At 44.9% G+C, this 25881-nt stretch overlaps 1 protein-coding gene and 1 long non-coding RNA gene across 3 annotated transcripts in view; one reads left to right on the forward strand and one right to left on the reverse strand.

Moving 5' to 3' along the window:
• On the reverse strand, positions 1 to 1454 carry LOC144302100 (uncharacterized). The gene is made up of 3 exons (XR_013368981.1): positions 1051 to 1454; positions 660 to 815; positions 1 to 538 (listed from the first exon to the last, which is right to left on the reverse strand). It is a non-coding gene; the product is annotated as an uncharacterized LOC144302100 (long non-coding RNA).
• The window catches only part of PRMT2 (protein arginine methyltransferase 2), a 33313-nt gene continuing 8629 nt past the window's right edge, over positions 1198 to 25881 (forward strand). Inside the window, exons 1-6 of one of the 2 annotated variants that reach the window (XM_077879501.1) lie at positions 1198 to 1351; positions 3740 to 3838; positions 9927 to 10034; positions 10915 to 11097; positions 15091 to 15252; positions 16100 to 16264. In XM_077879501.1, the coding sequence (XP_077735627.1) occupies positions 3800 to 3838; positions 9927 to 10034; positions 10915 to 11097; positions 15091 to 15252; positions 16100 to 16264 (657 nt within the window). In that variant the 5' untranslated portion in view covers positions 1198 to 1351; positions 3740 to 3799. Of the gene's footprint in view, positions 1352 to 2209; positions 2348 to 3739; positions 3839 to 9926; positions 10035 to 10914; positions 11098 to 15090; positions 15253 to 16099; positions 16265 to 25881 lie in introns of those variants that run through there. The other variant, XM_077879502.1, reaches the window with a different exon arrangement.

Raw genomic sequence — 25881 nt, forward strand, 5'->3', positions numbered from 1 at the left:
ACTGAGCACAGAGCCGGACACAGGGCTTGATCCCGTGACCCTGAGATCAGGACCTGAGCTGACACCGAGAGTCAGATGTTCAACAGGCTGAGCCACCAGGCGCCTCTAAAGAAATACACTTATTTTCCTATGTCGATCTTTATCCTACAATCTTGCTAAATGCACCTATGTATTCTAATCGTTCCGTGATTCCTTAGGCTGTTTTGTGCAAACAACCTGCTCAGCTGTGAAGGCACACAATTTTGTTCTGACAGTTATTCCTCTTAGTTACTGCTTCACTAGCCTACTACTGTGCTGGCCGGGATTCCCCAAAAAATGTTGAGTACAAGTAGTGAAAGTGGAAACATCTGCTTTTTTTTTTTTTTTTTAATATTTTATTTATTTGAGACAGAGAGAGCGGAAGATGGGGCTAGGAGCCGACGTGGGGGGCTCATCCCAGGGCCCGAGGGTCACGACCTGGGCCCAAGGCAGAGGCTGAGCCACCCGAGCCCCCGGGTGCCCCCTTTGCAGCTTGACGGGATGAGCACTGGGTGTTATTCTGTATGTTGGCAAATTGAACACCAATAAAAAATAAATTGATTATTAAAAAAAAAAAAAAAAAAGAAAGCCCGACCCTCACTGTCCCCTGGTGCCCTGCTGGTCTGCACGGTGACCCCGACCTGCTCTCCCGGGACCGCAGCGCCCCCACCTGCAGCCCCGGGCGGCCCGCGGGGGCGACGCTGACGTCACCCCATCTCAACCTCAGCCTCCTCTGGGCGAAATGACGTCACCGCGGCCTCCAGTTGTCACGGGAGCAGATGACCAAGTAGTTCTCACTGCACAGCAGAGACGGGAAGATTGAATTATTACCGAAAAGCAGAAGTAGGTCCTGCTCCAGAACCCTGGAGCCACCCACAATGTCACCCACGATCCTCACGCTAGGGTGGGCCGGCCCCGCGCCCCCACCCCAGGCCCCGCCCACACGTCCCGCCCCGCCCACCTGCCCCTCAGGCCCCGCCCCCCTGCCCCGGCCCCGCCCCCGCTGCCTCCTCCACCCGGCCCCGCCCGAACCGCAGCGTCGGCGCGCACGAAGGCGGGCCCGTGGAGTGCGCCTGCGCGGGGCGCTGGTCCCCAAGCCAGGGCCTTTGCCGAGACGGGCCTGAGTGACTGCGCCTGCGTGCGGCCGAAGGCGGTGGTTCCGTTCTCCCGACGAAGGAGCCAGTACGACTGCGCAGGCGCGGGGCGCGGGGCCCAGGGAGGGGCTGCGTCCGCGGCCGGCCGACCCGTACTGCGCCTGCGCGGGCCGAGGGCGGCGGCTCGGGCTGCTGGTCGGCGCTGTCCGCCCGTGCGCACCGGCGGGAAGGCGGCTGAGGTAGGTTTCCCGCGGGCCGCTCGGCGGCTGCACCGCGCTGGGGCGGGACGTGCCGAGCGAGCGCTTCCTGGGCGTGTGCGCTGCCGGCGCCCCAGGCCGCGGCCCCGGGAAGACCCCCAGCCTCCCGCCTGCGAGCCGGGCGCTGCGGCGGCTGACCGCGGGCTCCGGGACCGCCGGCCACGCCCCTCCCGGCCCCGCCCCGCCCTCCGGCCCCGCCCCCGCCCCGCCCCGCGGCGCCGCGCCTCTCCCCGGCCACGCCCTCCCCGAGCCGCGCCCCCGCCCGCCCGCCCGCCGCGCCCCTGCCCCCCAGGCTTCCCGCCCCGCCGCTAGTCCCCGGGTGTCCCGGTGATCCTCCCCCGCGGGCGGCTGACCTGGCTGGCCTGGCCCGCCCTGCCCGCGCCCCCAGCCCGGCCCGGCTCCGTCCCCCCTCGGCCGCCCCCCCCTCCCGGCCCGGCCTCCCTCCTCCCGTTGGCCCCCAGGCCTGGCCCGGGCTCCGTACCTACTACCTCCGCCACCCCCCACGGCCCCAGCCCGGCCCAGGCTCCCTCCTCCCCGCCCCGGGCCCCCCAACCCCCCTCGGCCCACGCACCCCCGGGCCCCCAGCCCGGCCCAGGCTCCCTCCTCCCATTGGCCCCCGAAGCCCGGCTCGGGCTCCGCCCACCCCCGTCCCCGCCCCCGCCCCCGCCCCCGCCCCCGCCCCCGTCCCCGCGCGCGCCTAGGAGGATGCTCTGTGCACGTGTAGCGTTTGCGGCTGACCTTGATAACCCCCGCTGGGTGTTTTGCCTGCAGAACCGGGTCTATTCAAGACTGGCAGGGGCCGCGCGTGGTGGCCGCCCATTGGCCGGGCTGTTGCCGGGCAGGAGGAAAACCTTCCTTCCCCCGCGGCTCGGCCTCCGCCCGCTGGGTGTGCGCGCAGCTCCCCAGCCCGACTCCCGCCTCCGTCCTAAACGACGCTCTTCTCTTGACTTTTATGTTGTAGTTACAGCTGTCCCAGAAGTGAGTATTAAGTCTCCATCAGTGAGGCATGCATTTCAAACAGAATCGTTTGTGTGATAAAAACACGTTCATCTTGGAGCACAGTATGGATTGCACTGTCCTTGGGGAAAAAATGAGAACTGAGAACGAGAGGCGAGAAGCCTCTGCAAGATGTGCACTTCGGTGCCCATTACTGGAAACACTCGGAAGCCCCAGATGGTCTTGACCTGGAGAATAAAGCAGCCAGTTATTTTACCAACAAAATGGGTTTTTCCAGAAATGACAGGAATTGCCGTGTCAGATACGCAAAATTGAAGGCAAGTCTGGCTAATGTAGGGAGAGGAAGGTTACTTTACAGAGAAAAAGGAGAAAGGTGGAAGGAGCCGCTTGGAAGGAAAATCCATTGGAGGAAAGTGAGTGTGGGGTGGTGACAGTCTCCCTGGCTGGACTGTGACACTGTGACAGTCTTCCTGGCTGGACTGTGACCTGTATGTAAAGACCACGGACATTGCAGAGAGCACGGCTCAACCACCAGCCCCGGGACGCTTAGATGGAGGAAATGCAGTGTTTGTAAGAGCTGCGTGACATTCCGCATTGGGCTGTAAATGCCTGCCATGACTCTCCAATGGACTGTAGCACCGTGACAGTCTCCCTGGCTGGACTGTGACACTGTGATGGTCTCCCTAGCTGGGCTGTGACAGTCTCCCTGGCTAGGCTGTGACACTGTGACCTTTGGCTGGACTGTTGCCTGGGTAGGAGATGGTCCTCCTGCCCTGTAGTAAAATGAGCTTTTCGCCTGTTGGATCTGGAAGGATTGGAGGGTGTCAGCGCGCCCCCTGCTGGCCTCCTGACTCCATTTCAAATGAGGTTTCCTTTTTTTTTTTTTTTTTTTTAAAGAGTTTATTTATTTGTTCATGAGAGACACAGAGAGAGAGAAGCAGAGACACAGGCAGAGGGAGAAGCAGGCTCCACGCAGGGAGCCCGACGTGGGACTCGATCCCAGGACTCCAGGATCCGGCCCTGGGCTGAAGGTGGCGCTCCACCGCCGAGCTACCAGGGCTGCCCCACAGTAGGGATTTTAATTGGAAGGAAAGATACCAGGGTTCCAAGAAGAGATGTGATATTGGTTTGTTGTTTTAAATCAATCCAGTAATCTAACAGAAACTCAGGGTGTTCATTCAGCAAATAAGACCAACACTTTTGTAGACTAATGAAGAAAACACACACTATCAGTTCATAAATTTTAAACACTTTCCATTGTTTCTGTAAAGAATTATATTTTTTAATTTTATTTCTATTTCATTCTTTAAACACTGGTTTTAGTTCCATTTGATGTAGGATCTTTATTATGGACTTTAGAAGTAAAGTGAATATAACAAAGTATTTTCTCATTCTCTCTCTCTTTAAAAGTAGAAATGGAGGGGAAAATGAAGTATTAAAAGTGGCAGCTATGCGGCAGATCCTAAGAGAACCATGGCAACACCAGGTGACTGCCCCCGAGATGAACCGCAGGTAATTTTAGTTCTAATGTGTAGGAACCTGAATGTAAAGACCACGGACCTTGCAGAGGGCACGGTTCAGCCACCAGCCCGGGGACGTTAGATGGAGGAAATGCAGTGTTTGTGAGAGCTCCGTGACTTTGCGCACCGGGCTGGGAACGCCTGCCACCAGTCTGCCTTTGGTACCTGTGCTGCTCAGGCAAGCACGCTGTTGAAGTTGCTTAATGAAGTCCCAGGCATAGTAGCTTAAAAGCAGCCTGGACACATTAGAAATGATTTATTTATTTGTACTTTTTTTTCTGCCTGAGACACATATCTAGTTTCCTTCAGGTTATCAGTAAAAAAAAAAAAAAAAAAAAAAAATTATACTAAATTTCAAGGATTTTGGATTATATAAAATTAAAAACCAGATGCATAGTCTTAACAAATATTGTTTTTAAAAAAATCAAACATTTTCATATCTGTGATGTAAATTTTAACATTTTTTCCCTCTATCCTTCCAGTGTTTGTTTGATTTGGGTTTTTATTCATAGGAATTTGATACATAGTTGGGTCATTTCATTAATCTTTTTCTTAAAATTAATCATAAAACTTTTAAATTCCATGGTTGCCCTATTCTTCCCTTCAGAAATTTAAAAAATATTTCAACATTTACAAAATATATTGTAAACATCAAGTACATATCACAGAGAAGTGAAAATTTGTGACATTTTGTCGTATGCCTTAGGATGTATGTGTGTACGTATATGTACGTATTCTGGAGGAAACCATAGGTGATGTTTTTTTTGTTGTTGTTGTTGTTGTTTTTTTTCATAGGTGATGTTTTCCCTAACTTCAGCCCCATTCTTCTTCCTGTCCTCTTCTTCTTTCCTTGTCTAAGTGGCATCATATTCTGTGTTATCTGCAACCTGTCTTTTCTACTAATACTACTTCCAGGGGTTTGCCCTTGAGTGTGTGTTGAGGTAGTTCAGTCCTATAGGATGCTTCTGTAGCGTGCTCCTCAGACAAACGTCACATTTGTGTGGGGGTCTGTTGCAGTCTTGCGGTTGTGTAGTAGGTGTGTATGGCACGTTTTATTTATTTCTCTCGGACACGTAATGTCATTTCCAGTTTTTCTCTGTTTCAAACAGTGCTGGAGTCCGTACCCTTCTACACGTCTCCTTGAGCATGTGGGCTAGGGCACACACCTAGTAATGGCATCGCAGCGTGGAAGGGACTGTGTATTTAGATAACGATCAATTGTTCTCCAGTTTACGGGTCTGCCAGTAGCTTATATAGTACTTGTTAACACGTGAGAGCATCAGATTCCTTTTTTTCTTAATCTTTGTTTAAATTCAATTAATTACCATAGTGTATTATGAGTGTCAGAGGCAGAGGTCAGTGACTCATCAGTTGTTTGTAACACCCAGTGCTCGTGACATCCCGTGCCCTCCTCAGTGCCTGTCCCCAGTGACCCTGTCCCCCACCCCTTCTCCTCCAGCGACCCTCAGTTTGTCTCCTGTGATAAGAGTCTCTCAGGGTTCGTCTCCCTCTCAGATTTCGTCTTGTTTTGTTTCCCCTCCCTTCTCCGTGCCCCTCTGTGCTGTTTCCTCTATTCCACGTATGAGTGAGATTGTGTGATAACTGTCTCTCCCTGGCTGACTTATCTCACTCAGCATCACACCCTCCAGTTCCATCCACATTGTTGTAAATGGCCGAGTGACACCCGGGGTGCGCAGGGACCACGTCTCCTCCCTCCAGCATCTGTCCATGGACATCGAGGCTCTTCCCACAGCGCAGCCCCTGTGGACACGGCCGCTGGGAACGCGGGGGTGCAGGTGCCCCTGCAGCTCACCACCTCTGACCTGTGGGGTAAATACCCAGTAGTGCAATTGCCGGGTCATAGGGCAGGAGAACATCAGACTCTTAAAGTTTGCTCAGCCTGATGAATTAGACGTGGTATCTTATTATTTTACTTTACTCGATTATTTGTGAGTCAGTCATGGTTGTATTTCAATAACCATACTTTAGGTTTAGGGTTTTATCAGTTTTATCTTTTCAAAGAACTGGTTTTGTCTTTGTTGACTTTATCTTTGTTCATCTGCTTTCTTTTTATTGATTTCTGCTTTTATCTTTATTTCTTTTATTCTCTGGGTTTAATTTTCTCTTTTTGTAGCATCTTGTGATGAAAGTTTGTATCACTGATTTAAACCTTTCTTCTCTAATATATATTTTTAAAGCTGTAACTCTTCCTCTGATCATCAGTTTGCTGTTATCCACTTAATACATTGTATTTTCATTGTTGATCAGTTAAAATACTTTATGTCACAATGGGAATTAGAAAATTTCTAGGCTCTTCAGAAGTGTGCTACCTATTTCCAGACATTTAGGAATTTTTATTTATCTTGTTATTTAATTTTGGTTTGATAATGTTTGGTCAGAAAATATACTCTGTAAAATTTCAGTTTTTGGAAATTTATTCAGTTTTGCTTTGTGGCCTAGTCAGATGGGCTGTTTTGGTGAATGTTCTACATGTACTTGCAAAGAATATGTTTTCTGTAGTTGGTGGTTTTCTGTAAATGGTTGTTAAGATCAAATAGGTTATTAATATTGTTCAAATCTTTGTGTCCTTTTTGACTTTTTGCCCATTTGTTGTGTCAATTACTGAGAGAGATGAGCTTCGAAAATTTCCACTGTGGGGGCGCCTATGTGGCTTAGTCAGTTAAGCAGCCAGACTCTTGTTTTTGGCTCAGGTCATGATCTCAGGGTCCTGGGATCAAGCCCCATGTTGTCCTCTGCACTTGGCAGGGAGTCTGCTTGGGATTCTCTCCCTCTGCTCCTCCCCACACTCGCCTAGGCACTTGCTCTCTGTCTCTAAAATAGGTAGATAAATATTTTTTAAAAATTTCCACTATGATTGTAGATTTGTCTATTTTTTTAATTTCCTTTTGACTGTTCACTTTTTGCTTCACATGTTTTACATCTGTTACTTAGCACATACATTTAGGATAGTTTTCATTTTCTCAACTAATTGACTTTTATTTTTATGAAGTCTTTCTTTTTACCTATATTTCCCGGCTTGCATCTATTTTGTCTCATATTAATATAGCTGTGCCAGCTTGGTGTACAGCATGGTATACAGACACCTCTATTTTGAATCTAAGTCCTTATATTAAAAACTTTTCTCTTTTAAAAAAAAAAAAAAAAAAAAAAAAGCTTTTCTCTTGTAAAGAGCCTGTAGGCAGGTCCTTTTTCCCTGTCAGGTAATTTCTGCTCTTTAGTTTGAGTATTTAATCCATTAACATTTAATGTAGTGATGGATACAATCAAGTTGAACATCTTGCTATTTGTTTTCTCTTTCATCTTTGCACCTTTCTTGCCTCCTTTTGGATTAATGTAATATTGTTTATAATTCCACATTCTCTCTTATGTTGGCTTCTCACCTGTATCTTTTACTAATACTTTGGTGGCTACCCAGCAAATTGTGATATTCATCTTTAATGTATCCCAGTTTTTGTTTTGACCACTTCACAATGTAAGAATCCTCCAAATTAGTTTCATTTACTAGGCACCATTTTTGTGCTATTTGTGCTATTGTTGTAACATATTTTACTTCTATATATGCCATGAACCCCACGGTCAATTATTAGTGTCTCCTTATATATACTACTAACAGTCTTTCATGAGAGTATAAAAAATAGTCTTGTTTCCCCACTTTTCCTGGTGTTTCTACACCTATCACTCTGGCAAAAATGAAAGACCATGTAATGCCTGTTGCTGGTGAATATTCAAGCAGAGGGTACTCTCTGCTTTGATGATGAAGCATAAGTGCAACACCCTTTATGGAAAGAATGGCAAATGCATGAGTGAAAACCATGCGTATTTCTCAGTCCTGATAATCTGTTCCATAGAAGTCAAATGTCATTACATAAGGATAAATGTGTGTAGGTGTTGTGGCTGCATGTGGTGGAAAATTGGACACCAAGAGCAAGTCCGCTAATCAAGGATGGTGGAAGACTCAGGAAGAATTCCTACCGTGGAATATTCTACAGTCATTGAAAATGATAAGTTACAGTTCTAAGATTTGGGGTGTTTTTCACAAGGTATTATGTGAGTAAAAAAACCAAAATAGGAAAAGGGTTTGTGACATCCTTCACAGAATAGTGTGTCAAAAGAAAAACTGCATGTGTATGAGTGTGTGTGAGTGTGCACGTGTGTGTGTGCAACCCGAGCTCCGAGAGGGCACGGCGGGGTGCATGCCAGTTGAGTATGACACCAGGTAAGGATTAGGGGTGGTGGTGAGAGGGTTATGGTGTGGGTGGAGCAGGGACAGGGCATGGAGGGTGAGCTAAAAAGAAATGATGCTGCATGGAACTAATCAGGTTACTGTAGTAGGAAAATAGGCAACTAACAAAAAAGATGACCAGTAAGTACTTGAAACACATGTGTGGTCTCACTAATAATTGAAGACAAATGGAACTGACCAAGACAGACAGGGTCTCCGCATCATATTGACAGAGATTTGAGTGACGTCGCATGCCCACGGTTGATCAGGGTGTGGGCAAATCATTCGGTTACTCACATGTAGGTCGGAGGGACCACCGTTCTGGAGGGTATTTGGTGATGATATCCAAAGTTATGAAAGTACATGGCATCTTAAACTGCCAGTTTCCCAGTCAGGAATTTATCCTAAGAAAATTGTCATGGGTAGACCAAATGATACGTGTTTAAAAAAGCTCGTCTTAACATAATTTGTAATAATATAAACTGTAAAGAGTTTAAGGGTACACGACTAGGAGACTGGATAAATGAGTTATGATAATTCATAGGACAGAATACTATCAGATATTAGAAATGTAGCATTAGGAGTAATTTAATGAGGAAAAATATTCAGAATTTAGTAAGTGGGAAACATTTCACAAGGCAGAATTATATGATCCCAGTAAACACCCTGTACACACAGGCTGTATGTACACCTAAAAAGGAGCCTGGGGGCATCTGGGTGGTGCAGTCAGTTGAGCATCTGACCCTTGATTTTAGCTCACATCATGATCTCAGGGTCGTGAGATTGAGCCCCATATTGGGCTCTGCACTCAGTGGGGAGTCTCCTTTTTTTTTTTTTTTAAAGATTTTATTTATCTCTTCATGAGAGACACAGAGAGAGGCAGAGACACAGGCAGAGGGAGAAGCAGGCTCCCTGCAGGGAGCCAGATGTGGGACTTGATCCCAGGACCCTGGGGTCACAGCCTGGGCCGAAGGGAGACACCCAACTGCTGAGACCCCCGGGCACCCCTCAATGGGGAGTCTCTTTAAGATTCTCTCTCCCTCTCCCCCTCTACTCAAGGTCTCCCTCTCCCTCTCAGATAAAGAAATCTTTTTTTAAAAAACCTGGAAAAATATGAATGTTAATGTGTTAACCATTATTATTTCTAACCAGTGGGCGAGATTACAGATGGTTTTAACTTTCCTCTGTGTATGCTTGTGCCTTCACACATCTTCAAAGGAACACGAGTTACATGTATGTTTAGGGAATTTGTTTAAGGCGTATACACAGGGACAGGGATGCTTTGCTGAGCTGCAAGCTGTGGTTGGAGTCTCTACCACGTCCAGGGGACGTCTTCCAGAAAAGCCTGTTCTGATAGAAAGTGTGTGGTCCTGAGCAGCATGTGTCAGCAGCAGTGCAGTCCAAGTAAGGCCGGGAGGGTCATGCCAGCTCACTGTCACCTTCCTGAGACCTGCCCAGCTCTGTCCTCGGGTGTGATGAGGTCCTAAGAGCATGACGCCCAGAATTAGGTTCTTTCTCTTGGCGCTGGTCCCCACTTTCAGAATGAGTTGCTGGTGATCAGGGTCAGTCACCACGTAGACACTAAAAGTGCCTCTTTCTTATTTCTTTCTCTGATGTTTTTTGGATGCAAATAATTTTGTACTAGAGATAAAAATGCAAGGAGGGATCCAGATCCCTCGATCCTGCTAGTGAAGATGATCCAAACTATGGGATTAAAGGTGGTCATGTGAATCTTCATTCGAAATCATCCTAATAACCTGTAGCCTCTTGGTTATTAAGATGGAGAGAGAGAGAGAAGCCCATAGTCATCCCCTATTGTTTCCTTGGCTTTGAGCAGGAGGGAGAAGATCACGTGGAGTGCGGTGACCAGGAGCATCTCCAGGAGCTTGTGCACCCGGAAGAGTTTGTGGCCATCGCAGACTACTCTGCCACTGACCAGACGCAGGTAACCCTGTGCGCTTGCTCACATTTAGGGGCCGTGAGGCCTGGGTCCATGTTTTATGGGTTTAGTGTGCTAAATGATGAATTAGATGTAAATTTTGAAGAAGCCATACCAGAATTAAGAAATATTCAGATGTTTAGAGCCAAATGAGACCCGAGAGTAACCCTTTTCTTCCCAGCCTAACAAATTCTGATGCCAGGCTTTAGGCAAGAGATACTTGGGTAAGGAATGGGGAAAGGAGCACCTGTTCAGTTTCTGTTTGGAAACCTGGGTTTAGAACCTATTCTAGTTAATGAAAAAAAAAAAGGCTGTAAAATAAAAATACCGACTTGAGGGACGCCTGGGTGGCTCAGTTGGTTAAGCATCTGCTTCTTGATTTTGGCTCAGGTTGTGGTCTCAGGGTTGTGAGATCGAGTCCCACATTGGGCTCAGCGGGGAGTCTACTGGAGGTTCTCTCTCCTTCCCCTGCCCTTCCCCCTGCTTGCACTCTCTTCCTCAAGTAAATAAATAAATCTTTAAAAAAATATATTGACTTGAATGTTGCTTTTTCTACTCTAGTAAATGAATCAGCTACCACATAGCTCAGTTACAGTGAAGAGGCTATAGAGAAATTCTGTCTTAAGCCATTCAAAAATGTTTACCCTTTCTTTTAAAAAACATCTATTAAGCTGTGCTTTTCTTTCATGTAGATGTTCCACAAAAGTCTCTAAATCTTGATGTCATTTTCAGAAATTGTGAGTTTGTATAATTACCCATTGAGTCCTTTTTGAAATAGCTGTGATTTGGGCCCCAAGATGGGGGAATTTATTACTAAGCCACGATTGAAATACCAACTATGGGTTTCTCTAAATTTTGACTTGTATGTATGGTTTTTTTTTTCCAGCTCAGTTTTTTAAGGGGAGAAAAAATTCTCATCCTGAGACAGACAACTGCTGACTGGTGGTGGGGCGAGCGTGCCGGCTGCTGTGGGTACATACCTGCAAACCACCTTGGGAAGCACCTGGAGGAGTGTGACCCTGAAGACACGTGGCAGGATGAAGAGTACTTCGGCAGCTACGGGACCCTGGTACTGCTTCCCAGACTCCCTGTTCGATGGGCTGGGTGGTGGTTTCCTCTGTCTAGTGTAAAGGTAGCTTCACCTGGGCTGCTTCTCTTCATTGGTTTAGAGCAGGGTTTGTAGAGCTCTTGTTCGGCTTCACAGGCCATGTGGCTACTCAGCATTACCATTGTAGTGCAAAAGAGGCCATAAAGCCACAAGAAATGAGCGTGGCATGTTCTTCTGATTTTTAAAAACCATTAAAAAAATGTAAAGCCATTCTTAGCTTGCAGGCCCTACAAAAGCAGGTGGGCTGGATTGGCCCATGGTGGTTTAAGGATGTTTTTGGAGCAATGGGATTATGAACTTTTCTCAGCATTTACAAAATAGTAACAAATTTTATTTTAAAAATAAAATACAAAAACGTTATACAAGTCAACAATAATACCTCTAAATCACTAACTTACTAGTTTTATTTTTTTCCAGTTTGGATAAAGACTCATAACCTTATGATCCAGACAGCCCGTTTATATCTTAAAGCTAGGTAAAAACAGATGCCTGCGGAATAAACACTGCAGACGTAATGTTGAGTGAAAGAAACAAGACATCAAAGAATAACTTTTGATTCAGTTATATAAGGTTGAAAACAGTGTTAAAAGATGAATGTAAATGATCAGGGAGCTGGTTCCCTGAGAATCAGGATGGTGGTTACTGTTACCAGGGGGTCTGTGATGGTGTCCACCATTGTTTTATTAAATATTTTATTAAAATAAAATAATTGTTACACCAGCAAAATGGGTTTCTTCAGGAGCAGCAGAGGAACTGCAGTCTGGAACCCGCTCAGTGTGGGGAAGCATGGGCCAGTCTGGGGACCCAAGGCAGGGGACTCAGGTGGGGGGACTTTGTTACAGGGAAGGGGGTGGGCGGGCTGTGTGGCGGCTTCTCGTTGGCTGGGCTGTTGCTAGGCCAGCAGAAAATCTTCCTCCTGCTGGGTAAGGGAAAGTAGCCCTGTTCCTTTGGCGTTTGCTGTGGTGGAGTGGTAGTTGTTGAGTATGCACCCCTCAGGGTGTCCCCTTTGCACTTCAGGTGAGGTTTTCTTTCCCAGCTTTCCTGTCCACAAGGCCGGGGTGGGAAGGCCTGGGGTGCTGGCCGTGTTCTGGTGTTGGTTGCATGCCTGTTTGCTACATTGACAAACTGTAAGGCACTTGCTAGGAGGTAGGTCCTGTTTCATAATTTAAACGTTATAATAAATGAAAGCGCCCTGATGTATGTACATGATTAGAGCTTTCAAACTATTAAGAAAGAGAATTTTGTTGGTTTCGAAAGCACCACGTTGGTGATTTACTTACCTAACAGCTTTGCACCGTGACAAGCGGTGATGTAATGGGCTTCCTCTTACAAGAGTCTTGCTAAACTGCTGCTAGAATTTCTATTGGGTAAATTTGTAAGATGTGCGTATGCGTGTTTTTACTGTGGTGGGTCTTGTACGCTTACCAATCATGTGAACGCTCGTTCATAACCACATATCACCAAAGCAAAAAAGATTCCTGATCTTGAAGGTGGAATATGATATTTCCTGATCTTGATTTCCATTTTCTAAAGTCAGGTTGGTCATCTTCTATATTTTGTTGGCCTTTTCTGTTTCTTCTTTTGTTTGGGTAAGCTTTCACATACTTTGCATGTTTTTCTTTTTACTTCTGTCAATTTATATGTTTAATTAGCAAGTTAGCCTGTACCTATGGTATGTATTACACTTACCACTTGCCTCTCTTGTTTCCCAGGGAACTTTTTACCTTTCTGTGGTCTGATTTGTCCTTTTTTTTTTTCTTTGTGGCTTCTGGGTTTTTCTGTCCTAATTTGAACGCTTTCTTTACTCCAAGATTATAAACATCCATGCTTTCTTTTTTGCACTTTTGTGACACCATTTTTTTTTTTTAAGAATTTTATTTATTTATTCATGAGAGACACACAGAGAGAGAGAGGCAGAGACACAGGCAGAGGGAGAAGCAGGCTCCATGCAGGGAGCCTGACGTGGGACTCTATCCCGGGTCTCCAGGATCATACCCTGGGCTTCAGGCGGTGCTAAACCGCTGCGCCACCAGGGCTGCCCTGTGGCACCATTTTTAACAATGAAATATTTAAATCAATCTGGAATTTGCTCGTTGTAAAGAATAAGGTAAAATTAGAACTTAATTTCCCCCAAATATCCAGCTGTTCCAGCATCAGTTATTGGATGATCCTCCTTTTCCTGATTACGGGAAATGCATGTTTATCATATATTTAATTTCTAGGATCTTTACAGAAGATTACAGAAGTAATCTCTGTTCTGTTTTGTTAGTCTGTTCATTTCTTCTGCAGTTCCAGATGTTCATTATTGAAGCTTTTGAACATCTGGGAGAACTGGGCCTCTAGAAGTCCTCCTATTTTTTAGTACTTTTATGGCTAGGCTTATCTATCATCTAATTTTTTGAAGCTAATTTTGTTACCATGTGTTATGCACCATTCCCCATGCCAAATTGGCTGGTGTTTTAATTGGTATTGCAGGGAAAGTCTCCATTAACTTAGGGAGAAGTGACATGTTTATAACATTGCACTGACTGTCCTCATTTCTTCCGCCTTACTCTACGTCTCTCAGTTTTAAGGTTTTGACATAGGGTGCTGTATATGTCTTGTTAAATCTATTCCTTGATGTTTTTTGTGTATTACTGGTTTATGTGGTTGGGTACAGTGTTCTATAAGCATTGGATTAAATTGGTTGATAGATTGTTCAAGTCTGTGTCCTTACTGATTTTCTTTCTACTTTTCTGTTGGTTACTGAGATAAGGGTGTTGGAGTCTCTGACTATAACTGTGAATTTGTCTATTTCTTGTTGCGTATCTATTGGTTTTTGCTTTGTGTGTTTTGAAGCTTTGTTATTAGGTACAAAAATGTTTAGAATCATTATGCGCTTTTGCTGAAGTGATTCCTCTGTTACTATGACCTGACCCTGTTCTTCGCAGGGACTATTCTTTGATCTGAAGCATATTTTACGTGGTGATAATGCCACCACTGGGCTTTCTTCCCCTGGTGGCAGCACGGTGCACCTCAGTACCCCAGTTCTGACCTTCTGTTAAGGTGGACTAGTCTAGGCGAGGTGGCCAAGTCTCGATTGTGTCCACTCTGATCCTCAGTCTCTTTGTTTCTCAGTCCTCAGTGGTTTGTGAGGAGCCCGGATGGGCTTGTGAGGGTGCCACGCTGACTTCCTGTCTGTGCTGACGTGTCTGGGTAGCTTCAGTGTCTGCCTCACAGCCCTGCGTGTGTAGGCTGGGTTTTCTGCAGCGTGAGACCTGAGGAGTGACGTGCGGGGGACGGTGCTGTGCGTGCGGCCTTTCCAGGCTCTGACTGCCACCTGTGGCTTCATGAACCATTTGGAGGAGCCTTTCTCTGTTTCCTGGAGGTTGGTGTGATTACCATGGGTGCTATGTTATTTCAGGTTTCATGTTTTTCTCCCTCTGGACGTGGCTGGGGCCCTCGAGCTCCCCCTGAGGGACAGTGGGGTTGTCACCTACCCTCCAGAGCTAGTTTCCTGTGGGGCTTGTGCGCCTCCTCTGGCATCTCTCCTGGTGGCTTGTCCACATTCTCTCTTGGTGGATACTTGGCCAAGTATCCTGATGGATACTGATGGGGAATTGGATGGGAACAGTGGTCAGGAGGGCGGTGTCTGCACCACCTCCTGAGTGGTCCCCTCCTCTCTGTTCACCTGGCTCTCGGGGAGCTGCAGGGAGAAGCTGCAGACAGCATCACGCTGCCTGGAAGGATTCCAAAAACTTCCATTCCATTCCTTCACTGTTGTATTTTTACCTACTGGCATATTTAGGCCTTTCAATTTTTTTGCTTTTTTTTTCCCCTCTTTATTGCTCATATTTTTAGGTGTGGGATGGTGGGGTCAAGGGGTTATAGCTTAGTCTCTGATCTTCCTTCTTAAACCAGGGATCAGCATAGCTCAGATTACAAGCAATGATTCCTAATGTGTATTTCCTCTAGAAACTTCACTTGGAGATGTTGGCAGACCAGCCGCGAACTACTAAATACCACCATGTTATCCTGCAGAATAAAGAGTCCCTGAAAGATAAAGTGATCCTGGACGTCGGCTGTGGGACTGGGATCATCAGCCTGTTTTGCGCACATTATGCGCAGCCCAAAGCAGTGAGTGAGAAATGGCTCTCCCTTCAGCGGCTCCCGGGCTGGGTCCCGGTGAAGCGTCCTTCACGTGCAGAGGCTCCACGTCAGGGGGACGGGCGCTGTGTTCTTGCAGCCTGAGCCTGTCGGGGGTTGTGACATCGGTGGGATAAGTCACAGACCGCACAGAGTAGAGTAGGACACAATAGAGAACGGAGTGGGTTGCGTGTGGCGGGATATGTTTTGTAAAATGTTTATTTCAGTTAAATAGAGAAACACATGTGTCCATGTGTCGTGTAGATCCCTTTAAAGCAAGTGTGGGGCTCCCAGAGTTGAAGCCCCACGATGGCCCCCGACGCAGGTGGTTGAAATTCCTAGTTTGCAAGTGAAGCTGCAGGACAGTGACCACTGGAATTCAGCGGCTGTCAGAACCACGATGTAGTGCGCAGGACCTTCCTCTGGCCACCTGGGCTTGAAATCGTCTCAGCCACTGGTACCCTTAAGGTCCGATTGCTCTTAGGCATCGGGGTTACGGGGTATGTTGCTGTGCGAAGGGGACCCCTGCCGCTGGGTCTGACCCAGGAGGGCCCCTGCAGTGGGCGCCCGGCGCAGGTGCAGAGCTTTCTCTCCACCTGCAGCCCCCTGTTGATTTTAGGCAGAAGGTGGAGTTAGGATTAGAGGTAGCTCCCTGGTCAGGGCTCCACTGTTGGAAGTAGCACAGCGAGGCCCGGCTGCCCCGCTGCGCACCCCCAGTCCCTTCTGTCGCTGTTTTCCCTGAGGCTGGTTCTGACTTGGCTGGAGTGACGGGCCCAGGGCAGGTGACAGGCTGCTCTGTGGGTGGGCCGCACACTGATGATCCTTCTGTGACGTGCAGGTGTATGCGGTGGAGGCCAGTGAGATGGCCCAGCACACAGGGCAGCTGGTCATGCAGAATGGCTTTGCCGACATCATCACTGTGTTCCAGCAGAAGGTGGAGGATGTGGTGCTGCCGGAGAAGGTGGACGTGCTGGTGTCCGAGTGGATGGGGACCTGTCTGCTGGTAACGGACGCCGGGACACTTGGAATGGCTGTGGATTGTGCCAAGGAAGGGGGTGTGGATGGGGCCCAGAGGGGCTGTTGTGAGCAGAGGGTCTGGGGAGAGCTATGGCTGTCACGGTGAGGTGAAACCACCTGGTTCTGACATCTGTTTGGGGTAGGACAGCTGTAAGGCTGGCAGTTCCTACCATTTGTGACAGCACGGATGGACCTTGAAGACATTATGCCAAGTAGAATAAGTCAGACATGGTGTGTGATCTCACTTTTATGTGGTACCTAAAATACCAGCGTGAACTAGGAAAAGAGATGAAATTTGCGGTTGGCAGGGGAAGGGAGGCTGAGGGGAGAAAGGACTGGAAGGCCGTTTGTCATAGGTACAGACTGCCGGGTACAAGAGAGGCGGGCCCCGGGCCGTCAGGTGCAGCCTGGTGACTGCAGCAACACTGCTGTGTAACGTCCGGGCCAGTCATCTCGAGAGTCCAGTCGACCCTTGAACAGCGCGGGTTTGAACCATGTGGGTCCACTTAGATGTGGGATTTTCTTGATAAATATGGGGCAGTATAGTAAGTGGATTTTCTTTATGATTTCCTTAACATTTTTTTTTCTCTAGCTTGCTTTATTGTGAGAGCACAGTATACAATACAAATAACATAAAATACATGTTGATTGACTATTTGTGTTACCAGTAAGGCTACAGGACGCCAGCAGCCTATTAGTAATCAAGTTTTGGGGGAGTCAAAAGTTATGGGTGGATTTTTGACTGCATGGAGTGTCTGTGCCCTAGTCCCTGCTTGTTCAAAGGTCAGCCCGTAGATCTGAGAGTTTCTACCACAAGGCTTAGTTGTTTTTTTTTTTTTTTCTTTTTCTTTCATTTTCTTCTATTTTTTAAAAAAGATTTTATTTATTCATGAAGAGACACAGATAGAGGCAGAGACACAGACAGAGGGAGAAGCAGGCTCCCTGCAGGGAGCCCGATGTGGGATTCGATCCCGGGACCCTGGGGTCACACCCTGAGCTGAAGGCAGATGCTCAACCTCTGAGCCACCTAGGCATCCCCTTTCTTCTTCTTCTTCTTTCTTCTTTCTTCTTTCTTCTTTCTTCTTTCTTCTTTCTTCTTTCTTCTTCCTCCTCCCTTCCTCCTCCTCCCTTCCTCCTCCTCCCTTCCTCCTCCTCCCTTCCTCCTCCTCCCTTCCTCCTCCTCCCTTCCTCCTCCTCCCTTCCTCCTCCTCCCTTCCTCCTTCTTCTTCTTACTCCTCCTCCTCCTCCTCCTCCTCCTCCTCCTTCTCCTTCCTTCCTTTCTTCTTCCTTCTTCCTTCTTCCTTCTCCTTCTCCTTCTCCTTCTCCTTCTCCTTCTCCTTCATCTATTTATTCATGAGCGACACAGAGAGAGAGGCAGAGACCCAGGCAGGGAGAAACAGGCTCCATGCAGGAACCCTGACGTGGGACTCGATCCCGGGTCTCCAGGATCACGCCCTGGGCTGAAGGCAGGAGCTAAACCGCTGAGCCACCCAGGCGTCCCCTTTTTTTCTTTTTAATGTGTCAATATGAGGTGATAGATGTGAACTAAACCTATTGTGGTCATTTCACAGTACATACAAACCAAATCCCCAGGCTGTACACCTTAAACTTGTAATAATCTTAGAGGAAAACCATAGGTTGGATTTTTTAGAAAAAGCACAAAAAATCATGTACGATATGATTCCAGTTTTGTTTTAAAAAATCATACATAGCGAGATGTGTGGGTGGCATAGTCAGATAGTGTCCGACTCTTGGTTTTGGCTCAGGTCATGATTTCAGAGTCATGAGATCGAGCCCCACATTGGGGTCTGTACTGAGCACCGAGTCTGCCTTAGCTCTCTCCCCCTCTGCCCCTCCCCACTGTCCATTCACGCTCTCTCTCAAACATGTAAATCTTCAAAATAAAAATCATACATAGAAATGATCTCTCTTCAGTTCCAGGTAAGGCAGAGTAAACACACTCCACTGTGTCTCCCCCAGGTAATGCAGCAATAGGTCCAGGACAGGGTGCGGGAGACACTCCTTGAGGACTTTGAGAAGCATACGGTAGCAGGAAGCTCGGGAAAGAAGACTGGAGTTTGAGGTATACTGACCTCATCTCTTTTTTTTTTTTTAAGATTTTATTTATCTATTCATGAGAGACACAGAGAGAGGCAGAGACACAGGCAGAGGGAGAAGTGGGCACAGGGAACCCGATGCAGGACCTGATCCCAGGACCCCAGATCATGACCTGAGCCAAAGGCAGATGCTCAGCCACTGAGCCCCCAGGGGCCCCTACTGACCTGGTCTTGAGTGCGTTGTTACTCCTCCTCTGGTTCCCTCCATACATAGCTTCAGTAATTTAGATGAAAAAGATCCATTCTTTTGAAAACAGCAGACTTTCACACAACTAACCCACAGTGAAGTAGATAACCTGAATAATCAAATAACTAATAAAGATACTGAATTTATAGTTGAAAACTTTCTGAAGAGAAATCTGTAGGCCCAAATTATTTCACTGGTAAAATGTACGAACACATTTAAGGAAGAAACAACACCAGATCGGAACAATGGCTTTCAGAAAACCGAAGAGGATAGACTTCTCAGCTCTTTGGGGTTACCAAATCCAAACCAAAAACTACAGCCCGATAACTCATGTTCATAAATGCAGAACTCCTCAGACATACTAGCAGATGTAGTCCTGCAGGGCATATAGGGAATAACGTCACAACAAAGAAGAGATTATTTTTGGAATTCAAGGATGGTTCAGTATTCAGAAATAAGTCTATGTAACCTATGTTTGTAGTCTACATGACTGTCAATTAATGCACAAGAAGTTTGGCAACATTGAAAATATTTTTTTTAAAGATTTTATTTATTTATTCATGATAATCACACAGAGAGAGGCAGAGACACGGGCAGAGGGAGAAGCAGGCTCCATGCAGGGAGCCCGACGTGACATCCGATCCCGGGTCTCCAGGATCACGCCCCGGGCCAAAGGCAGGCACTAAACCGCTGCGCCACCCAGGGATCCCATTCAAAATATTTTTAAGAGGGATCCCTGGGTGGCGCAGCGGTTTGGCGCCTGCCTTTGGCCCAGGGCGCGATCCTGGAGACCCGGGATCGAATCCCACGTCGGGCTCCCGATGCATGGAGCCTGCTTCTTCTCCCTCTGCCTGTGTCTCTGCCTCTCTCTCTCTCTGTATGACTATCATAAAAAAAAAAAAAAAAAAATTTTTTAAGAGATTTCTTCTTTGATCCGTGTGTTTTTACCCCCCCCCCCCCCCGAAATGTTGTTTAATCTCTCAAGGTTTTTTTTTTTTTATTTTCCAGCTAACTTTCTGTTACTGATTTCTAGTTTAATTCTTTTGTGGTCTGAGAGGAGACATTGTATAGTTTCTATTTTTCAAATTGGTTAAGATGTGTCTTATGGCCCAGAATGTGTCTCTCCTGGTGTGGGCTTGGGAAGGAGGCATGTGGTGTTGGATGAAGACATCTGTAGATGTGCTTTAGGTCCAGTGGATAGAGGGTGGTGTTGAGTCAGCTGTGTCCTTGCAGACTTTCTCTCCGCTGGATCCTGCCCTTTCCTGAGTCATCTGTTTCTCCTTACAGCTCTGTTTGTTTTGCCTTTCACAGTGATCCTCGGTTGTTACGGGCCTAATGTCTTCTATAGAATTGACCCCTTTATCACTATGTTTGCCCCCTTTATCTCTGATAACTTCCTTCCTCTGATGTCTGCTCTGTCTGAAATTAACTGCTGCTTTCTTTTGATTAGTGTTAGCAGCGGAGATCTTTCCCCATCCATTTACTTTTATATGTGTCAGTATATTTATTTATTTGTTTTACCTTTTTAAGTTTTCTTTTTTTAAAAAATTTCTTCAAGTCATCTCTGCACCTCATGTGGGGCTCAACCTTATGACCCTGAGATCAGGACTTGCACGCTCCTCTGACTGAGCCAGCCGTGCGCCCCTCGTCTGTACATTTATAGTGGATTTCCTGTAGGCAGCACCTCATTGCATCTTAGTTTTTGATCCACTCTGATAATCTCTGTCTTGTAATTGGTATATTTAGACAATCGACATTCAGAGTGATTATTAACGTAGTTGGATTAATGTATCTACCACATTTGTTGCCGTGTTCCGTTTGTTCTTTGTTCCTGGTTTTTCCTCCACTTTTTAAAAAATATATATTTTTTAAGCAAATAAAATTAGGGAATTTAGTGAGCATAAATTAAGGGTAAATTAATTTAATGCTCAAAGGCATGTTGGTTTAGAACCTCACATGAACACGCTTTGATGATTTGAACTTAAGATTCATATTTTCATAATTGATGTTATATTCACTTTGTAGATCATTTCCAACTTTTTCCAAATTGAGAACTAAAAATAGTCCTCAATTGTAATCTTTCTTGAAGCTCACTTCTTCATCTATAATCTATTTATCCATCCATCTGTCATCTACCTTCATTTGCATTGAGGTGTAATTATAAAATTGTCAGATACTTAAAGTATGCAGTATGATGATTTGATATCTGTATACATTATTGACAGCTTCCCCCCGTTGAGTTAACACATCTGTCACCTCACAATGACAGTGTTGTCAACTGTAGTCACCACAGTTAAGATTTTATTCATTTTATAATTGACAGTTTGTACCTTTTACCAGTGTCTTCTATTTTCCTCACCCCTGAGCTCCTGGTAACCACTTTTCTACTCTGTTTCTATGAGTTCAACTTAAAACTTTTTTTTTTTTTTTTTAAGATTTCACATATAAGCAATATGATGCAGTTTTTATGCATCTCTCTGTGGCTTATTTCATGTTGTTGCAGATGGCAGGATTTCCTTCTTTCTCATGGCTGAGTAATCCATTGTGTGTATCTATAGTTATATATCTTATGGTATTGTACATGTATATATCTCTCACATTTTCTTTTTTTTTCACATTTTCTTTATTCATCTGTTAGTGGACACTTAGGTTGTTTCCATATCTTGGTAATAGTGAATAATGCTTCAGTGAACATGGGAGTACAGATCTCTTTGAGATAATGATTGTGTTTTCTATGGATGTAAACCCAGAAGTAGGATTGCTGGATCACATGGTATTTTCTTTTTTTTTTTTTTTTTAATAAAATTCAGTGGTTTTTTTTAAAAAAATATTTTATTTATTTATTCATGAGAAGCACAGAGAGAGAGAGGCAGAGACACAGGCAGAGAGAGAAGGAGGCTCCATGCAGGGAGCCTGACGTGGGACTCGATCCCGGGACCCCAGGATCACGCCCTGGGCTGAAGGCGGAGCTAAACCACTGAGCCACCCAGGCTGCCCATCACATGGTATTTTCTAGTTTTAATTTCCTGAGGAACCTCTTTACTATTTTTCATAGTGGCTGTGCTAGTTTACATTCCCACTAACAATGTTGAGGGGTTCTCTTTTCTCCATATTCTTGCCAGCATTTATTACCTTTTGTCTTTTTTTTTAAGATTTGTTTTTTATTTTAGAGAAAGCATGTGGGAGAGGCGGAGGGGGGAGAGGGGGAGAGAGAGAGAGAGAGAGAGAGAAACAGACTCCCTGCTGCACACAGATCCTGACATGGGGCTCAGTCCCACCACCCTGAGATCGCGACCTGAGCTGAAACCAAGAGTGGGGTGCCCAACCGACTCCATCACCCAGGCATCCCACTTTTTGTCTTTTTGATAATAGAGATAACAGGTATGATGTGATACCTCATTGTGGTTTTGATTTGCATTCCCCGATAGTGATATTGAGCACCTTTTCATGTACCTACTGCCCATTGTATATCTCCTTTGGAAAAAAAAATGTACCTTTGCCCAATTAGAACAATATTTTTTCTATTGAGTTGTAGGAGTTCCTTGTATATTTTGGGTTTTTGCCCCTTATTGGTTATATAGTTTGCAAATACTTTCTCCCATTCCATAGTTTATCTTTTTGTTGATGGTTTCCTTTGCTGTGCAGAGCCTTTTTAGTTTGATGTAGTCCCACATGTTCATTTTTGCTTTTGTTGCCCTTGCTTTTGGTGTCTAATCCAAAAAATTATTGGCAAGATCGGTGTTTTCTTCTAGGAATTTTATGGTTTTAAGTTCAAGTCTTTAATCTATTTTGACTTGATTTTTGTGTGTGTTGTCAGATAGGGGTCCAGTTTCACTCTTGTGTATGCAGTAATCCAGTTTTCCCAATACCATTTTAAAAAAGATTTTATTTATTTATTCATGAAAAAAAAAAAAAAGGAGAGAGGCACAGACACAGGCAGAGGGAGAAGCAGGCTCCCCAAAGGGAGCCCAATGCAGGACTTGATCCCGGGACTCCTGGATCACGCCCTGAGCCGAAGGCAGACTCCCAGCTGCTGAGCCACCCAGGCGTCCCTCCCAACACCACTTTGAAGGTGTTCTCCTCCCCCCATTATATATTTTTGGCTTCTTTGTTGAAAATTAATTGATTATTATGCATGGGCTGATTTCTGGACTCTGTCGTGTTCCATTGATCTAGGTGTCTGTTTTTATGGCAGTACCATATTGTTTTAAATACGATAGCTTTGTAATATAGTTTGAAATCAGGAAGCGTGATGTCAGGAAGCTTTGTTCTTTCTGAAGAGGCTATGTTTATTTGGAGCCTTTGGATTGCTTTTCTTATTTATGTGAAAAATGCCCTTGAAATTTTGATGGGAATTGAATTGAACCTGTAGATTGCTTTGAGTAGTATGGACATGTAAACAATTTTAATTCTTCCTATCTATGAACAGGGGGTGTCTTTCTATTTATTAGTGTCTTCTTTAATTTCTTTCTTCATTGTCTTTTACCTCCTTGGTTAAATTTATTTTGAGGTATTTTATTATTTTTGATGCAACTGTAAATGGGATTATTTTCTTAATTCTTGATAGTTCATTGTTAGTGTATAGAAACGCAACTGATTTTTGTATATTGATGTCATATTCTGCACGTTTATTGAATTTGTTTGTTCTAACAATTTTTTTGGTGGAGTCTTTAGGATTTTCTATATATAATGTCATGTCATCTGCAAATACAGTTTTACTTCTTTCCTTCTGATTTGAATGCTTTTTAAATTTCTGTTTCTTGCCTGATTGCTGTGGCTAGGACTTTAGTACTATGTTGAATAAAAGTGGTGAGAGTGGGCATCCTTGTCTTTCACCTGATCTTACAGGAAAGCTTTCTGCCTTTTTTTTATTTATTTATTTATTTATTTTTTTGCTTTCTGCTTTTTGAGTATGGTGTTAGTTCTAGGCATGACATATATGGCTTTTATTATGTTATGTGGTATTATTGTGGTATGTTTTCCTAATACTCAGTTTTTTAAATTTTTTTATCACAGAATGTAGTTGAATTTTATCAGATATTTTTTTCTGCATATATTGAGGTAATTATATGATTTTTATTCTTCATTTTGTTAATGTGGTATATCACATTTATGGATTTACTATGTTGAAGTGTGTTTGCATCCCAGGAATAAATCCCACTTGATCAAGGCATATGGTCCTTTCAATGTACTGTTGAATTCAGTTTGCTAATTTTTATTTCCATCTATATTCATCAGGGATATTGGTCTATAATTTCCTTGTAAAGTGTCCTCATCTGGCTTTGGTATCAGGGTAATGCTGGTCTTGTAAAATGAGTTTGCAAGTGTTCCATCCTCTTTGGTGTTTTAGAAGAGCTTGAGAAGATTTGGTATTGATCTTCAAATATTTGGTGGAATTCTCCTGTGAAGCTCTCTGATTGTGGACTTTTGTTGGTCGAGAATTTTTTGATTACTAATTCAATCTCCTTACTAGTAATTGGTCTGTTCAGGTTTTCTGTTTTTTCATGATTCTGTTGTGGTAGTTTGTATGTTTTTTTAGGAATTTATCTACTGGATTATCCAGTTTATTGGCATATAATTGTTCATAGTAGTCTATTGCAATCCTTTGTATTTGTGTGATATCAGTTGCAATGTCTCTTCGTTTATAATTTTATATATTTCAGTCTGTATCATGTCCTTCCCTCTAAAGAACTTCTTTTTAACGTTTCTTGGAAGGCAGGTCTCCTGACAACAAATTCCCTCAGTTTCTCTTTATCTAAGAAAATCTATTTTCCTTCATTTTTTATTTATTTTATTTTTTATTTTTTTAAAGATTTTATTTATTTATTCATGAGAGACGGGGCGGGGGGGGCGGGCAGAGACACAGGCAGAGGGAGAAGCAGGCTCCATGCAGGGAGCCCAACGCGGGACTCAATCCAGGGTCTCCAGGATCACACCCTGGGCTGCAGGCGGCGCTAAACCACTGCGCCACCAGGGCTGCCCAAGGAACTGCTTTAAACAGGCTTTTAGTAATGTGGTGGTGAAGTATGGAGCATGTGGAAACATCCTCTGGTCCTATGATTAGGTCTCAGTCCTTCAGTGAACTTATGGCTCTAAACCGTGAGCTTCAAAAATGTTTCTTAGTTTCTTTTCACCCTTTTAGGTGGGACAGGATGGCTACAGGGGTCTGGAGTTGAGTATTTCCCTTTTCCCAGCTCAGTTAGGTTAGGCTCTGATTACCTAGTTTCCCCGAAGGACAGAGCCTATTAGGAAGAACAGAATACTCTAGCATATTTCACAATGGTTTCTTTCCCAATGTCCTGTCAGAAGTGTCAGGGGATTTTTCTCTGATATTTACTGTGGGAACCTGGTAGAGGTCCAGGAGGGAAAACTCACAAACATGTGGGGGTGCCCTTATGACTGAGCCTGCCTGGAGTGTGTAACACTTAGAGTTGTCCACACCAAACCTCCAGCAATTCATCAATTACAGTTGGTGTGGTTCCAGGGGAGGTTTCTGCTCTAGTAATTTGTGATTCTCTATATAAGCCTGTTTAATTCTCTCATTTTGGAGGGAGCAGATTGTACTGTGACCTAATACCTCTTACATGTCTAAGAAGAGTTCTTGATTTTTCATTTGCTTTTTACTTGTTAGGACAGAATGACAACCTCTAAGCTTCTTGTATGTTGGGCTGGAAAATTCAGCTTCACTTCATAATTCTCAACAAACTTGAAAGAGGAAAGGAATTTACTCAATCTGGTAAAGGGCATCTACAAAAAACATATGGCCACTTAATGGTGAAAGTATCAGGGCCAGGCAGCCCTGGTGGCTAAGCTGTTTCGCGCTGCCATCGGCCCAGGGCGTGGTCCTGGAGACCCGGGATTGAGTCCCAGGTCAGGCTCCCTGCAGGGATCCTGCTTCTTCCTCTGCCTGTGTTTCTGCCTCTCTCTCTGTGTCTCTCTCATAAATAAATAAAATTAAAAAAAAAAAAAAGATCAGTGCTTTCCCCATAAGAGCAGGAAAAGGTGGGATGACTACAATTCCTGTTCAACATTGTACTGGAAATCCTAACCAGTGCAAAAATGAAAGAAATAAAAGGCACACAGATTGAAAACAAAGAAATAAACCATCCCTATCCTCAGACCACATGATTGTCTTTGTAGAAAGTTCCAAGGAATCTCCAAAATATTTCCTTGAGCTGAAAGGCAAATTAAGAAGATCACAGAGTGTACGGTTAACATTCAAAAGGCATCATATTTTTAATTAATTTTTTTTATTTTTTAAGGCAGTCATATTTTCATATGCTACAATGTACAGAGAAG

This window comes from Canis aureus, chromosome 30, assembly GCF_053574225.1.
Source record: "Canis aureus isolate CA01 chromosome 30, VMU_Caureus_v.1.0, whole genome shotgun sequence".
Lineage (NCBI taxonomy): Eukaryota > Metazoa > Chordata > Mammalia > Carnivora > Canidae > Canis > Canis aureus.